Source organism: Dermochelys coriacea, chromosome 5 (genome assembly GCF_009764565.3).
Source record: "Dermochelys coriacea isolate rDerCor1 chromosome 5, rDerCor1.pri.v4, whole genome shotgun sequence".
NCBI lineage: Eukaryota > Metazoa > Chordata > Testudines > Dermochelyidae > Dermochelys > Dermochelys coriacea.
Window position 1 is genome coordinate 79,653,121 of NC_050072.1, and position 17,424 is coordinate 79,670,544.

At 41.2% G+C, this 17,424-nt stretch overlaps 1 protein-coding gene across 15 annotated transcripts in view; it reads left to right on the plus strand.

Moving 5' to 3' along the window:
- The window catches only part of CSNK1G3 (casein kinase 1 gamma 3), a 169,281-nt gene that overhangs the window by 133,869 nt on the left and 17,988 nt on the right, over nt 1–17,424 (plus strand). For 5 of the 15 annotated variants that reach the window (XM_043514318.1, XM_043514308.1, XM_043514309.1 and 2 more), the window contains one exon: nt 10,409–10,456. The exons of 9 other annotated variants lie outside the window; for them this stretch is intronic. In XM_043514318.1, the coding sequence (XP_043370253.1) occupies nt 10,409–10,456 (48 nt within the window). Of the gene's footprint in view, nt 1–9,942; nt 10,383–10,408; nt 10,457–17,424 lie in introns of those variants that run through there. One more of the 15 variants, XM_043514314.1, reaches the window with a different exon arrangement.

Sequence of the window (17,424 nt, forward strand, 5' to 3'; positions counted from 1 at the left end):
AAGTGGGTTATCACATTAAAACTTGAACAAAGCAGTGTACTCAGGAAGCTTTTGAATTCACTAATTTGTTTGCTTAATCGTGCTCAGCAGTAACAGCCATATGTTTCTTTGCCAACCACCAAAATACTCAAATGAGGTATGATTCCCAGTCTAGTCCATTTCTCATTTGTAAATAGTAGCTTGAGGGGATTCATTCATTCAGGTTGGCCAGTTTAGAGTTTCTGTCCAAGTCAAATGCTGACTCATTGTCTTATGTTAATTCCTCACCCAGACCCTGTTATAGTCCAAACTCTTTCTCCCTGAATGCTTAATTTCCTTTATCAGATTTTTGTAGCTTTCAATCCGGTTTTGCTTTCCCTGTGTATATGATGTATGTGGTTGCAGTAATGTTTGGGAAATGTAGGGCGTGAGAATCAAGAAGATACTTGTTACATCAGATGGCTTGTACAAAAGCTGCCCCGTTTATGTGCATGCACTCTATTCTTAGTAATTGTTTGTCATGTCAATCAAAATCATAATAATTTAGTATTATAACAAGAAGTTGTATAGAACATGTTGTGTATTTTCCTTGTACTCAATACACTTTTTGAGCCTGAGACTGAGAGCTCCATCTATTTCTTATATTTTAGTTTTTTCTAAAATATCTTGTTTGTTTTTTTTCTCCTCCAAGGCAAAGAGCAGGGATAAAATTGCATACTTCACCCTGTTAATTCTGTACAATAAGTTTTTTGCATCTTTTAAAAAATCTGAGTCTTGAATTAAATTGCAAAATTCTAAACTGATGCTTGAAAAGCTTTTGTTTGTGTAGAATAAAGTAATTGAATAAAAATAGTGAATATTGCAACTAATCAAAGAGTTGGTTGCTCTAAACCTTTTTATAAAAATAATTAATTTTTTTTTGTTAAACTACATAGCTTCCTAGTAACAAGCAGTTTGATTATCAGACCAGTGTTCTGATCACAGCAACTCTTTCAAATCAATAAAATAAAAAAGGAAAGTAGTTGATTTGTCTCCTTGAACCATATTAGAATGTGAAATTAGCATTGGATTTGAGATTAAAGTGGATAAAATTGAGATTTCTTAAGTACTGTCTGGCTAAATTAAGAAATATTTCTATCTATGTTTAACTATCAGGAACACTTCAAATAGTTTATGAACATAAGAACTGCCATACTGGGTTAGACCAAAGGTCCATCTAGCCTGGTATCCTGTCTTCTGACAGTGGCCAGTGCCAGAGGGAATGAACAGGGAATGAACAGAACAGGAAATCATCAAGTGATCCATCCCCTGTCACCTATTCCCAGCTTCTGGCAAACAGAGGTTAGGGACACCATCCCTCCCCATCCTGGCTAATAGCCATTGGTGGACCTATCCTCCATGAATTTATCTAGTTCTGGTGCATTTAGTTTATGACGCATTTAGTACTTTATTCAAAATAATTACTTCAACAATCCCAGCATTTTTTGAGAAAAATTTCAGTACTTTGCTTTTTCTAACCCAAAAACATTACCACCACAAGAGCAGTTTTTAATTTATCTTAACATTTGGTCCATTTAAAGCTACAGGGCAAATTCAGTATTTACCTTTAAAAGAAGAAAATATTTTTTAGGAAATGGTGACGGTGTGTCCTGTAGGTACAGAACAATAGCAAATATTGATTTAATTCTTTAATAGTGAAAACAGAAATTGCGAGAGTACAGACCTTTTAGGTAACCTGGCAGCAAAGTTAAATTCCTGCAAAAAGCTTAGTTTAAAAGCGAAACTATAGTATTAAATCATCCCATTGCTTTTAAAGTTAAATGTTATATAGGACAGTAGTTCTCAACCAGGGGTCCGGGGCCCCGTAGATGGCCTCGAGCAAGTTTCAGTGGGGCCTCAAAGCAGGCCCAGCATTAGACTTGCTGGGGCCTAGGGCAGAAAGCCTAGGCTTGGCACGCAAAGTGCAAATGGATGCCGTGGTGGGTGGAAGGGCCGGTGCCCACCCTGAGACCCTCTTCCCCCATGGCGGATGATGCCCTAGGCCCTCTCCCAGTGCAGATGAGGCTGTGGTAGGACCCTCTCATGCTAGCCCACCGGACGATTTTAAGAAGCACCAAGCCCTGCTTCAAAGGATGGCCATAACTTAGGCCTAGAGGTGGAAGAGATGGTGGAGCAATCAGACACTTGGTTTAACGTACTTGTGATGAGTTGGGCCCCCCTTCTGGAGTGCCACCTGTTGTGCTGGGGTCCCACTGAGCCTGCCCATTCCACCAGCCTGGGCTCCCTCATCCTGTCCTGCTGCATGTACACATACAGGTACAGACGCACCCAGCTGTAGAATCTCACAGTTTGCAATCATAACTGTTGTTCTTGATAAGAGAGTTGTTACACAAGATGTGTTGCTCATGTCCATTCCATTACCCGCCCTCCTATCCCTCTGTCGGAGTTGGCGGCAAGAAGGAACTGAGAGGGCATAGGGCCAGCGGCGCCTGATATACAAATGCATGAGCGCAGCACTCCACAGGGCGCCACAGCCAACCCTATGGATACCATTAAGGCAAAAGTCTCTGACAACTGTGCACGTGGCGTGCACATGCCTAGAATGGAATGGACATGAGCAACACATCTCAAAGAACAATAGTTACGAAAGGTAGGTAATCGTTTTTCATACTGCAAGAAATTTTTCTCCTCCAGAATATCTAATGATAGAGAATTTTTAATTGTTGTTTCAATTTTTTTTAAAAACAGGAGCATGCAGCCAGCAAGAATTCTATGAACTATAGCTTTTTTGCTGCGTCCTTAACTTAATCTGAAATAAAATTTTTCTGCATAGTGAATGATGACAGCTAAATGTTAGCAGGAAAGTAAATTAATGAGTCAGCATTGATACTTTAAATCAGCTGTGTGTTGAATCATCAGTTTAAATGTAGGTTGTTATATTCTGTCTGCAGAAAATCTTCATTTTAGTTCACATAAGAGTGCCAAGTGCAGTAAGCAACTTCTCCGTTCCTTTTGAGATTCCTGATTCATTACTGTAGGTTACGTCTCAGCCACACAACATCCCACTGCGATCTCATTAATATTAAGTAACACTGAAAGTTCATTGATCCTAAGTGTGTGCTTTAAAGAAGTTTTTATATAGTGTATATACAACATGAGCGCATATGTGTACACTCCAAATACTATTGTAAATTCAACTTTCTATATGTAATTTCCATCTAAGAAACAGGGAGTTTGAAAACAAAAATAATGTTAGATGTTAGTAAAGGATGTGGGCAAGCCGACCCATTAATTATGATTATGGTTTTGTAAGTTTTAAAGAACCCAAAAATCTTTTGGACGTGCCAGCTAGGGAAATTAATATATTTTTGTTGTTTAGTCTTACTTTGTAGCTTCACTTCACATTAAAGTCGGTTAGTAATTTGATCTATGAAGGAAAAATCCTTCGCTTCTCTGAAATAATCCAGTCATTCCTCCACCAGTATATGTGAAAAAGGCTGAATCTGTGACAGTCTGTTTTCTTCATCTTTATAACTTCATTAGTGGAAAGCAACCTACTGTACATTGCTTCAATTCATTAGTTAACCTCCTACGTCCTTGCTTCATAAAAGTTTGTGTCAGTTCCCGAAAATGTCAGCTGAATAGCTCATTGATTGTTTCCTTCTCTTCTTGGATTACTAACACTAAATGCACTTGTAAAGACCTTATTAAACTGTTCATGATTTTTTTGTTAAGCATTCCTTTTGTCCAGTTAGCCAAAAGACCTGTTTCTTACTGCTGGAATTTCATTACATGTAAGAACATAAGAATGGCCACACTGCATCATACCAGTGGTCCATCTAACCCAGTATCCTGTCTCCCAACAATGGCCGGTGCCCAGTGCTTTGAAGAGAATGAACAGAATAGGCAATAATCAAGTGATCCATCCCCTGTTGTCCCAGCATCTGGCAGTTAGAGGCCTACGGACACTCAGTGCATGGGGTTGCATCCCTGACCATCTTGACTAATAGCAATTGATGGACCTGTCCTTCATGAACTTATTTAATTCTTTTTTTGAATCCAGGTGTATTTTTAGCCTTCACAACATCCCCTGGCAATGAGTTCCACAAGTTGACTGTGCTTGTGTGAAGAAGTACTTCTTTTTGTTTGTTTCAAACGTGCTGCCTGTTACTTTCATTGTGTGACCCCCTGGTTCTTGTGTTTTGTGAAGGTGGTAAATAACATATCGCTTACTCCACAACATGGTTTTGTAGACCTGTATCATATTCCCCCCCCCCTTAGTCATCTTTTTTTTTCCAGTCTGAATAGTCCCAGTCTTTTAAACTCTCCTCATATGGAAGCTGTTCCACATACCTATTTTGTTGCCCTTCTCTGTACCTTTTCCATTTCTAATATCTTTTTTTGAGATGGAGCGACCAGAACTGTGTGCAGTATTCCAAGTGTGGGTATACCATGAATTTATATAGTGGCATTAGGATATTTTCTGTATCACTACCTATCTCTTTCCCAAAGGTTCCTAACATTGTTAGCTTTTTTTTACTGCTGCTGTTTGGAGAGAACTAGCCACAAAGGCTCCAAGGTCCCTTTCTGAAAATCCAAGTACACTGTATCAGCTGGATCACCCTTGTCCACATGTTTGTTGACCCCCTCAAAGCATTTTAATAGATTGGTGAGGCATGATTTTCCTTTACAAAAGCTGTGTTGACTCTTCCCCAACAAATTATGTTCTTCTGTGTGTCTAATAATACTGTTCTTTACTATAGTTTCAACTAGTTTGCCTGATACTGAAGTTAGGCTTACTGGGCTGTAATTGCCAGGGTCACGTCTGGAGACTTTAAAAAAAAAAAAAAATTGGTGTCACATTAGCTATCCTGTCGTCATTTGGTACAGAAGCTGGTTTAAGTGATAGATTACATATCACAGTTAGTAGTTTTGCAATGTCGTAATTGAGTTCCTGGGTGAATACCATCTGGTCCGTGTGACTTATTACAGTTTACTTTATCCTAATACCTCCTCAATTGGCACCTCAATCTGGGAGAGATCCTCAGATTTGTCGCCTAAAAAGAATGGCTCAGGTATGGGAATCTCCCTCGCATCTTCTGCAGTGAAGACCAATGCAAAGAGTTCATTTAGCCTCTCCACAATGACCTTGTCTTCCTTGAGTGCCTGTTTAGCACCTTGATTGTCCATTAGACACACTGATTGGTAGGCTTCCTGCTTGTTATGTACTTAAAATATTTTTTGCTGTTAATTTTTGAATCTTTTGCTAGTTGATCTTCCAATTCTTTTTTGGCCTGCCGAATTATACTTTCAGAATATTCTTCCAACCAACATTATTTTGCAGAGCTTCAAAAGCTTCTCCTGTTTGCCCTAGTATTTTAGTACAGGCTCCACTTCAAAGACAATGCAGAGGAGAAAAGGTTCCCTCCCTCCTCTTTCTTCCACATTTTTTCACTATGATAACCACTAAAAAGAAATCTGGGATAAAAGATTGGATTCAAGAGTCTGAAATTTGGAAGGTCTGGAAAGAATTCAGGGAGTAAAAACATTTTCAAAAGTTTATATAACTGATATAATAAGAATAAGTATTTTTTCAGTTGCAAGATGCTAATATTTCAAGGGAGAGAGCTATTAGCATGTTAGCTGTAGTGCCCAGACTTTTACAAATTCAAAAGCTTCTACATGAATTATTACCTTGTCTCCTTGGATCACAGAATCAGTTTTGAATTGATGTGTGTTCGAAGTAAGACATAATGAGCCATGATGCCACTAATGAATTTCTCAGGTATATAGACTGACTTCAGTAATGAACTTTTTAGACAGGAGAATGCAGGAGTGTTTCTTATATTTGCGGTTAAAAAAGGGATTGCTTGCTAAGTATGTTTCCCTGCGTCAAGGTTCCTTCCACACTCTGAAATCTAGGGTACAGTTGTGGGGACCTGTATGAAAACCTCCTAAGCTTACTTTTACCAGCTTACGTTAAAACTTCCCCAAGGTACAAACTATTTTACCCTTTGCCCTTGGACTTCCACTGCCACCACCAAATGTCCGGGTTTACTGGGAAAAACGTTGTTTGGAAACGTCTTTCCCCCCAAAATCCTCACCAAAACCTTGCACCCCCCTGCCTGGGAAAGGCTTGATAAAAATCCTCACCAATTTGCATAGGTGAGCACAGACCCAAACCCTTGGATCTTAAGAACAATGAAAAAAGCATTCAATTTCTTACAAGAAGAATTTTAATGTAAGAAAAGGTAAAAAGAATCACCTCTGTAAAATCAGGATGGTAAATACCGTACAGGGTAATTAGATTCAAAACATAGAGACTGCCTCTAGGCAAAACCTTAAGTTACAAGAAAGACACAAAGACAAGAATATTCATTCTATTCAGCAGTCTAATTTCTCAGCCAATTAAAGAAATCTCAATCTAACGCATATCTAGCTAGAATACTTACTAAGTTCTAAGACTCCGTTCCTGTTCTGTCCCTGGCAAAAGCATCACACACAGACTCTTTGTTTCTCCCTCCCTCCAGCTTTGAAAGTATCTTGTCTCCTCATTGGTCATTGTGGTCAGGTGCCAGCGAGGTTATCCGAGCTTCGTAAGCCTTTACAGGTGAAAGGATTTTTCCTCTAGCCAGGAGGGATTTTAAAGGTGTTTGCCCTTCCCTTTATATTTATGACACCCTGACTTTCATAATTGTTTGTTGTGGTGTTGAACATAAAAATCTGTCAATGGTTTGGAGAGGCTTTTTTCCCTAAACTTAGAACATCTCAAATTAAAAATGTTATAAACTGTATAGTAAAATGAAAGCATAAGGCTGGCCTGAAGATGTGCTGCCATTTGGGTATTCAGGACTAAACTTGATCTCTCGTTCATTGTAGGGGGGCAATGGAAGTTTGGTGGAAATCTAGAGGAGTCAGTGCTTAGCCTAATGTTATGATTATGTACATGATGATTATGCTTATTAAGTAGCTCATTAATTTGCTCCAGTGTCGTCTGATGTGTAAAATCTATGCAGAACATGGAGATTAAAACTTGAAAAATGTCTGATGTTAGTTTTAATAGTTGTGTAAGTCTTATTGTGAGGATTCACAGAGCTGCAATGTTTGAATATCTTACAAAGCTATAGTAAACCCTAAGTCATTTAACCCTCTGTCAATCTTTTACAGGAATATAGCTCTAAAAAGTTCTCTTCATATCTTAGTTCTGGTAATATTAGGCCATACCTAGCTGCATAGGTTAGAGGAAAACCAGCACCATCTAATCGGAGATGTATAAGCCCCCATAATATGCTCTTATTTTGAATTAAGACTCTTCATAATGCTAGAAATAGATTAATTTTGAAGAATTTCGATCTAAATTAAGAACAGGGATGAGATGTTGCCAGGATATTAAATGCTTAGCTTGGACCATGTATCATATCTTATAGGAGTTTCATAAGTGGGGATATCTGGAAGACAGTGACCCATTTTTACTTATAGGGGAGTAGTTTGAGTTCATTTTAGCTATCCATCTCCACACCACATTTGTTTTCAAATCTTACTTTAAGATTTTGGTGAAAGTCTTTTCTTTAATGTTTTGCTGGAATACATCAAGCTGCAATATGTGTATCCATGTTTATGGGTACAAAGGTATCCTAATTTTCTAAACTAAATAAATGATTCTGTCTTTTTTATGCAGATTATTCAGGAAAACCATTGGATTTTTTTATAAATGGAGTAGTGATATCAACCTGCAATGGGTTAGATTTCTGTATATAGTTATTGAGTAGTATTTCCACCTAAAGGGTTTGATCCTTTGTGGTGCAGCCACTTTGTACCCTCAGCTCCAGGAGGTTCTGACTGCATACTTTTGGTGTATCAAGCCCTGAGAGGATCACTGCAGTGCAGAAGGCGTCCTTCAGTGGCATAGAGCAATCATGAAAACTCCTATACTACTCATCTCTGATGCTGTATATTGGGCAGTGCCAGGTGACCCCTTATACTGTGCTGGTCCCTGGCGCCATTAGCAAACCAGTATAACTTGGAGGACCAACCCAGCACAGAGCTGCTCCAGGATCAGGAAAATGCAAACATTACCTTTATATCATTTCACTTCTCCTGCTTTACCAAGCTGTGATATGTAGAGTTTGGACAGATCCTACAATCTGTCCTAATGTGCTCCTGCTTTTTTAAGTATTTTATAGACATTAACTTCCTGTGACGTATCAGTGCCATAAGTTGTTTTGGGACTGATGGGAAAACTGAGTCAGAGTACTTGTGGTTTGTGTAAGTCCACAGAAGAAGTCAGTACCTGCACAGGTATCAGAACTAAGGAGCTCTTGGTCTAGATGCAGACTTTTCCCATTAGGTAGGTCTTTATGATGACTTTAAAAAAAGTCTGTAAGGAGCTCACCAGTCTGAAATCTGGGCTGTTGCTCCTTATTACATTGCTTCAGTTACCGTCAACCAACAGCTGGTTACAACGCATTTGGCAACCATCAGAGTCCCTCCTGCCTGTGATGTGCATTCTCAATCCCAGTCTGCGAGTTCATGGTCAAATAAAAAATCTTGCTGGAAAGTTTAAGATTAGTGAGAGCTCCAGAGAGAGAGTCCATTCCCTGCCTCAAAACCATGCCAGTGTGTCCTAGATAGTTCTAAAAATTATATGCTCCCCTGGAAGGGAAGGACCTTCTCCTGCTTCTGGAGCAAGTCCTCAGGGTTCACTCTCCTGAATTTGGTCTGGGGAAGATTCTCAAGAAAATAATCACAAAAGAGGCTATTCTAGTCTCAGAAGTAGCTATGTGCCTGCTCCCTTTCCACAAGTACAACAAGGAAATTGTTGGGGAATCCTTGAAAAAGTAGCATGCTTTCCCTGCTTTAGGTCAATGTGCTTTCTTTGTCATCTTCTCAAGAACAGGATCATTGCGATACCTGAAAGATGAGAATTTTTTCAGGAGGCCTTTGATCAAACTCTTGAGAGGCTTCAAGTGGGAAAGAATATTCTGCCAGAGCACAAGAAATCCTCCTTTGCTCATTAGTGTTGTTCTGGCCCTGCTGGGTTCTTTGTTAAATACTGCTACCAGAGATTCTGGAGATCCTGCCAGGCATGAGGTCCTAAGAACAGGTCCAAGTTGGCAGAAACCAGCCAGTAGAGTTTTTGATACCATGGAAGCAAACCTTCCTTTTTCCTCCTTTTTTCTGGGCACTAGATTCTCTTTTTCTGCTGGCAAAGTAGAGCAGATCAAAAGCACTACCAAGTATTCTTTGATTTGTCACCAGGATGTTTTGTCTGAGTTCCCCCAGATTTTTCCTGTCTCCATATCTTATCAGTCAAAGTAGGAAGAAGTGGGGCAGGCTGTAATTTTCTGGCTTTCAAAGTTGTTTTGAGTGCTAGAGCGGGAGTGCTTTGAGAAGGTCGACTCTGTTTGCTTTGCTAAAGAAATAAAGGATGTATGTCTAATTTTGGTCCTGATATTCCAAAGGCTGAACTGCCTACAGAAAATTAAAAGTAGACAAGTGATAGCAACAGTGGAACCTATAAACTTGCTTCTCTCCATCTAAAAGTTGCCTGCCTGCATATATTCATCATATAATTACATTTAAAAATTTTTGTTTGAGCATTTTCAAACCTAATTTTATCCTTTGGTCTTGTTGGCTACCAGAATCTCGCATCTTAACACTTCTCTGAAACGAGGCAGTTAACAAGGTAGTTATCTTAGCAGCTCAGATCAGGAAATCAAATGGATTTAGCACATGCTGGGCATTGTCATCATTCATAGATGTGGTCCCATGGGCTAGAAAATCAACTTGTTCCTTGATTCTGTTTCTTTTGGCTTTGTGGACCCTACTTGAGGGAGAGCTTCAGGCCAAATCGTACTAATTCTGGAAGTCCAGCACTTGTGTTGTGGAAGGACCACTACACGTCTTTTCAGAGGGGTGTCTTTTTCCTCAAGTTCACTGTCAACATAGATGTGAGTCTAGCAGGTTGTTAGCTCTGTGTCCTGTCTCAGCCCAAGGATCTTGATCCATCGGAGAGTCAGCCCTTGCCCTTTATTCTTCAAGCTGTAGACAGTGAGATTGGTCCTCCTGATCTTCAGGTCACATATAACAAACCAGGATTGATTGTTCAGGCAACACAATCCAATTGCAGGGTGACAGGTTAGCAGGAAAATCACTTCAGAGATCTGAGGTGGTACTGACCTGGTCAGGATGTTCAATCTTCCAAAGGACTGGCTGAGCCATAAGTCTCATGTCCCAGGGAAATGGGAACTAAGCCAAAGAGATTCTTGCAAGTATTCAGATAAACTGACATCAGATCTGTTTGTAACTACCCAGAATGTCTTAGTTTTTCAGTCTCTACAAAGAGGAAGTGACATGTGATGTACACCTTTGCTATCTCTTAGCAAAAGTCTTTAATTCCATGATTACATCCTTGTTTTTTCCTCAATAGGACCCCTGCTACATTCAGTGCACAGGATGGATGGTCTTCACTGATTGGGTAGCTGTTCAATATTTTATTTTATCCTCATTGTTCAATATGTGGCTCTGTGCCCTATTTAACACACACTTCCAAACTTTGTGCAGAATACAGAATTATTAGTTTCCTCCTGGGCCTTTATGTGATGTTCATCATTGTAACAACAAAGAGCTTTCACCCTATTACTATTATTATTGTTATTTATTATTATCATCCCCAGTTTACAGATGGGAAGTTGAAGCACAGATATTAAGGTCAAAATCTTCAAGTGTTCACTCATTTGGGGTGCCGGGTTTGAGATACCTAATTTTTTGAAGATTTGATTTTTTTTTTTCAGAGTAGTCTGGTGTTTTATAACATAGACTTCAGTTGTAGTTGAGTGTAACAATACATCTGCAATCCCCAGATATCTCAAGTTAGGCTGCCAGAAAACGGGGAACACAGTGGCCACCTGTGACAAGTTTGGTTTAAGTGACTTGCTCAGCATCACATAGGAACTGTGTGGAAGAGGCAGGGATAAAATCCAGTTCTCCAGGATGGCATGCACCTGCCCTAACCAGAAATTAAGGCACAAGTTTCTGCAGTTCCTGGCTTCATTTTCTACACACCTTTCTTCTGCAGCAAATGAAGCAGAGGCTCCTACAGACAATAGCCTTCTCATTCAATACATAACCGTATTCATTCCCACTGCACATTCTACTCTGTGCACTGAATGAGGCAGGGTCCTATGGAAAATAATAGATAATTATTTAATTATAGACTGTATGATAATGTTTACACATAAGGGAAGCATATAAAAATTGCAGCGGCATCCTTATCGTTGCCATTTCCTAACTTTGAAGTGCTTAGTTTTGCAAAATTAACATACTGTAACATAGCTTTTTTAATATAATTATTAAAAAAGCAAACTGAAAAAACAAATACCATCATGATCCCCACATGAACCATCACTGTTGTTGGCAACATTAGTATAAACCCATTACTTGAAGGAGTGACTAAAAGCAGCCAGAGGTTGTCTGACTGGTATGTGGGCCAGTCACTAGGAGAAAAGAGACATTTTGTAAATAGGTTTCACAAATATTTCAAAACATCAGAGTAATATTAGAACCTGGGAATCTTAGGTTTAGATTTATGTTCTAGATGTCAGCATACTCGAGTAGTTACTGAGCCATGTGACCCTTTCCTCTATAGCTCATATTCCCCCTCTCTGCAGCTTTTCTCTATGCTGCCTTTCCCCCCCTCTTATCCTTATTCTCCTCTTCTTATGTCTCTGTCTGCTTCTGTTGCATTCACCCTACTCCTACCCCCCATCTGCTCCTTACCTGACAACATTCCAGTCAAGAACTTCATTCTTCTCCATGCTGCCTGGGTATCTGCAAGAAGGCATTAAAGAGCATAGGAGAGATTCTCTTCCTGCCTTCTTTCCAGTGGCACAGTGGCCCCCTCGGTTGGAGGAGCAGTTTGCAGTTCTGGAGAATACATTGGGGAGATGGAGCATTTTCATTTGTTTGGCACACAACTCTATGAGCATGGAATATGCACAGGGCAGATGGACTCCTAGGAGAATTTTGCTGCCAAATTTTTAACCGTCCTGTACTGAATCTGTGCAAACTTCAGTTTTCAGAGGCTTATTAAACCGAATGTGGGTGGATTTTCACAAAGACAACAAAAGACAACTCTGACCCCCAAGTGGCTCCCTTGCTAAATTTCAAATTCCTACTACTAAGTATGAAAGTGCTAGAGCATCTCAATTACATGGTTGTAAGATTATTTTTTTTACACTGGGAAAATAACCTCATTCTTGTAAATGGCTGAACCACTTTTGCTGAAACTAAACAAACAAATAAAAAAGCCTGATATTCCCAAACATGGAATTTTTGTCCCACATGGTTAAAAGTTTGACAAAGTTGCAAGCAACTAGTTACAATGAAAAATGTTAGACAACTTCAAGTATCACTATTATCTCTTTCTATAATATAACTGTAGTTTTTATACAGTGGTTAATTTCAGAGTTCTCAGGTTTTTGAGTTAGTGTGCCAAGCTCAAGAAGCTTTGACTGAGGCTCAGAGGCTGCTTGTAGGAGACTGGTCTGTTGGGCAACTAATTAGGAATGGACCAAACCATAACAAGGAGATGAGGAACAGCAGTCCAAATTCTAGACTTTCTTTGGAGAAAGTCATTTGACTAAGTGAGACCAAAATCTCCCTTTTTCAAAATTGTACCCCACTTCTGAGTCAGCTGCGTTCTTGGCCAATACAGTTAAAGCTAAAAAATTACAACATTTCCATATAAGATATTGATGAGTATAAGAGGAAAAACTGAATGAAAAGGTTCAGGAATGTCCTATTGAGGAAAAGTCGTAATATTCTCCTTCACCCTCTAGTCATCTACATGGGATGCTTGATGTTTTTTGTCAGAAGCCCATATGCCATGGCAATAGGTGCTGTAGAAATAATACTCCTGGGGGAATTCTGCACTACTGTGTGTGTGCATAACTAATGAGCCACACATATTTTTAATTATTTGCGCAGAAAAAAGCTGCCAAAATGTTGCTACAATTTCACCTTTTGCCCTCCAAAGGGTACTGTGGCGCAAGCAGCAGCAGCTCCCAGCAGAAAATAATTTCTGCAGTTATACCTTATGCCCACCAGAGAGTGCAGTGGCAATAGAACACAGCAGCAGCTCCCAGCCATCTAGGGAAGAGAAAGAGCCTGCCTTCTTTGCAGCGCCTGTCAGGCCAGGTCAGGAGACAGGGGCTATGAGGAGACAGACACTGTGGAGTGCTGGGGGATCAGACGGGCTCATAAGGGCTAATGGAGGAGGACTGACTGGGGCAGGGGCTGAATGGGAGTGGCGTCACAGGGCCCCGGGAGGGGGGAGGTACAGGACCACATGGTGATGGGGGAGGGGGTGCAGAGCTACATAGGGACAAAGGGTGGCTGAGGGAGGCACAGAGACACATGGGGATAGGGGGAGGGTTACAGGGACACATGGGGACAGGGGAGTGGCTGGGTGGGGGCACAGAGACGTGGCGATGAGAGAGGGGGTACAGAGTCACATGGGGACGAGGATGCAGGCCCACATAGGGATGGGGCAGTGGGTGTCTGAGTGGGGGTGGAGGGACATATGGACAGGGGATGCAGGAACGTGGGGATGGGCAGATGTGCCTGACTGAATGGGAGAGGCTAGGGGTCAGCTAGGGTCTGCATGGGGGGAAGCTCCCTAATAATTCCTTCCCGCCCCCCCAAACTCCTGTTCCATACTTTTCCCATCCATACCAACAATCCTCCGAATTCACACCCAGGGTCCTTCCCAGCAATTTACTTCTCTCTCCATCAGCTCCTCCATTACCCCCGATTCCCCGAACCTTTGCACTGCTTCTGAGGGGTGCGGGAAATACGGTTCTATACTGCTTTAAATTACTTGTTACTCAGAGTTTTGTAATCATATGCCTAGTAAGGAATCTATTTGTCAAAAAACATTTCCTGAATCTTTTTTGTTGTCTGTATTGTTACAGACATACTTGCTGACCACAAATTTTGAATAAATGACCACAAATAATTAAAACTGTTGTGATTATATTGTGTTACTTTGACAAATAAAATTGCAGAATTTTGCAGAATTTTAAAATATTGTGGACAGAATTTTTAATTTTTTGGTGCAGAATTCCCCCAGGAGTAAAATTTAAGTAATTAATTCTTCAGATTTGTTCATGTTCTTGCTTTGGTTGCTGTGTTTCCAGCTCTGTCATCAGTCATGCAAGGAAAGGTGCAAGAGCTATGTGGGTGCCCACGCAATAGAGTTCAGACTAAATCTGGCGGGCCTTAGGAACATCTGGTAAAATTCTTACACTGCATTGTTATCTTATCCAACAAGTCTACTTCAGTTTCTGAAATCACATAGTATCCCCAAAGTTGGATGATGACGTGCAAACTGTATGTGTTTCTATTACATTTGTGGATGAGCAGCATGAGCTAATCCCCATACATAACCTTATCTAACCCAGGTGATCAAATCACAAATCAGCTGAATCCAACTCCAGGAAAACACTAGGAAGGAAGGCTAAAGATGTGAGTGCATAGTCTACTGAAGAGTTGGATGTACAACTGGAAGCAAACTGAGTACCACTTGCCAGCCAACCAGACAACTGCTTTCCAGCATCTGGCAGTGACAACTGATATGTTGGTTCCAGGGTAGAAGGGATGGATATGTTAGTAGGAGCTCCATCATCATTAAGGGTTCTACAGAATGAGTTGTCAATCTTGGTTGTCACATTTACCTTTCTTTCTTTATGGCCAGATGGGAAGGAGGTTCTGCAATTCTTTTTTGTTGTAGCATGAAGTCAGAGTGTAGAAAATACCAAAAACCATTGCTCCAGAGGATGACAAGCAATTGGTATTGAGTAAAGGGGGAATTTCATGCTCAATGAAGAAAAACAAAACTTTGACACAGGAGTTCTGGGCTCACCTGAATACCCTTTTGCTCTGTTTTTGAGAGCCAGAGGTGAAACTCTAACTAGCCCCATTCCAGACATAAATTGCTAATCAGTAGAATGCCTGCCAACATACAGCCTTCAGTGTAGGTCATCTGGTGAGGCCCCTCATTCACTGTACCCAGCTTGCTCATCCAGAAAGCCAAGAGGAAAAGATTTCCTTAGAATACCAATCATTCAGCAATGGAGCAAGTTTCGCACATGGGCCTGTAGGAGTCCCAAGTGATGAGGAACCTTTTGTCCCATATGGAGCAATAATTCCTAGCTAAATGTTGATAGAGCTACAGAGTTGGGGTCTAAGGTTTCCTGCAAGAGAAAAGAGAAAGGCCAAAGAGTGAAAGTTGGAATGTGAGAGTGCCTGCTCACCCATAGCCAGAATGAACTGCCCATTTATGTATTTGAAGAACTGGCCATACATTTATCTAGTTCTGCTGATTACCTGAAATGTAGAAATGTGCTGGTCTGTCCCTCTCATATGTCCTTCTTATATTATTGATGGTTCCCCAGGCTTCTTATCCCCATGTCTCCTTGCCCAGCTAGTACAAGTCCCCCCACCATTTCATCATCTACTCAGTCTTCCCCTACAAGCTTTCAGTCATCCCGCCCCATTTACCCCCAGCTGGTTCATAGTCTCCCTAGTAGTGGTCCTCAACCAATTTTAGTCCCCCCATCCCAACTACTCATTTGATTTGTCTTCCCTGTCTCGCAGCCTATCTACTGGAGGTAATTATATGGCCCTTCTCAGTATTGTGTGTGAGATTGTATTTACCCTCACAACACCCTTGTGAGGTAGGGAAGTACTATTATCTCCATTTTACTCAGTCCCAGTTTCTCTCGCTTCCAGACAGAGGGTATAGGCTGGGTCTGGAGTCTATCTTGCCCCCAGGCTCCTTGTCCCAATCTGTTCCAACTTCTTCCCATATCAGGCTCTTAGCCTTTCTGTATTCAAGTCAGGTGACTTCCTTCTCAGTGCTTCCTGCGTGCAGTGGAGTGAACATTAAGAGCACAGGAGAGAGTCTCCCTAATCTCATTTGCCATGCCTGGCCTCACCCTAACCTGCAGCAATTGCAATGAAAGCCCTTCTCATCCCCTGCAGCCCTGGACCAGAGCATGCTCATTGTAGATGGAATCTTTGGATAATTTAGCTATATTGTAACAAGGTCTGCTGAGCACGTGCATCTGAGACTTTTCAGGGGCTTGTAGCTTGTCCAAAATTGAATGGATTTTTATGAGGATGCAAAATATACATCTCTCACACAAAGATTGTCACCTTGGGAAATTTCAGATCCCTGTTCCAAAACATGGGAGTGCTAGTGTTTCTCAAAGAAAAGGTCGTCTTTTTTTTTTTTTTAACATTGGCAAAACCAATGGCCCGCCCCCCATCTCATTCTTGGAAATGGCTGACCCATTTTAGCTGAAACATTAAAAAAAAATCAGCCTTAAGCAGACACCCGGCATAGAAAATTTCAACCCAGATGCTTAAAGATTGGCAAAGTAATAAGCAATTAAAAACAGAGTTTTACAGTAGGACATTTGGGGCCACTTTAGCAGGTAGTGCTACCAGCTCTGCCTATAATTCCACAGTAGCTACAGTAATACAATTTGTGAGAGTAATCCAGTAAATGGCACGATGGGGTGATTTTCTCACCTGGCTTGTCTCCCTATATAACCCTTAATCACAAGAGGTTAAGAATCTTCTGAAGTATAAGCTCTTGGGCCATCTTCCTGTTCCCTAGCAATAATGTTGACTTGGCTGGTGACACCTATCTGTCCCATCTAGTTTCATCCTACTTGCTGTTCTGGGCACTGACTGCATGCTAAGCTTCAACTCTGTGTCCTACAGGCTCCTGCCACCATATTAGCCCAACTGGAATTGTATCATCAAGCAGTTATAGCTTTTCTGCACTGGGCTAGACCTGGCCTTTGCCTTACAGGGTGGGGTCCCCTTATCTGATGTGCACTCCCTCTTCACCTACCCTCAGTCAGCCAACTGAGTGGCAAACTGTCCAAAATAAAATCAGGGAGAAGGCTCTGGAATGACCTCCTTTGCCCTGTTGGTGGCTAGGGAATTGATAATAGTTGTAGATAGTTGTTGGCTAAAAACCAAGCAGGGGTCCTGAAAGCCAGGATGGTCTGGGAAGTTGGGAAGGAGTTTGGGAGAAGATGGGTGCAGAAAGTAAGAGCATACCTATTTGATGGCAGTTAATGCTCCTCTGTTGCAGGGGAATTTAGAGCAAACACTTTGGGCCTTGCAGCCAACAGTCTTTCCACCCCTGGTGAGTGCTTTTTGCAGAATGACCCACCTGGTTCCATCTGGGACAAGGGTGGGGGGCGGCTAAGCAACTCGGAAAGGCCCTGGAGATGGCAGAGCTAGGGTAGGACTGCACTGAGTCTCTTGGTATCAGGCAGTATTGTACATCAGGCAGAAAACAGGCTTGACTCCTGCAAAGTGCCTGCTCTTGGGGCAACCAGCAACCATTAGAGCGGCCTGCAAGCC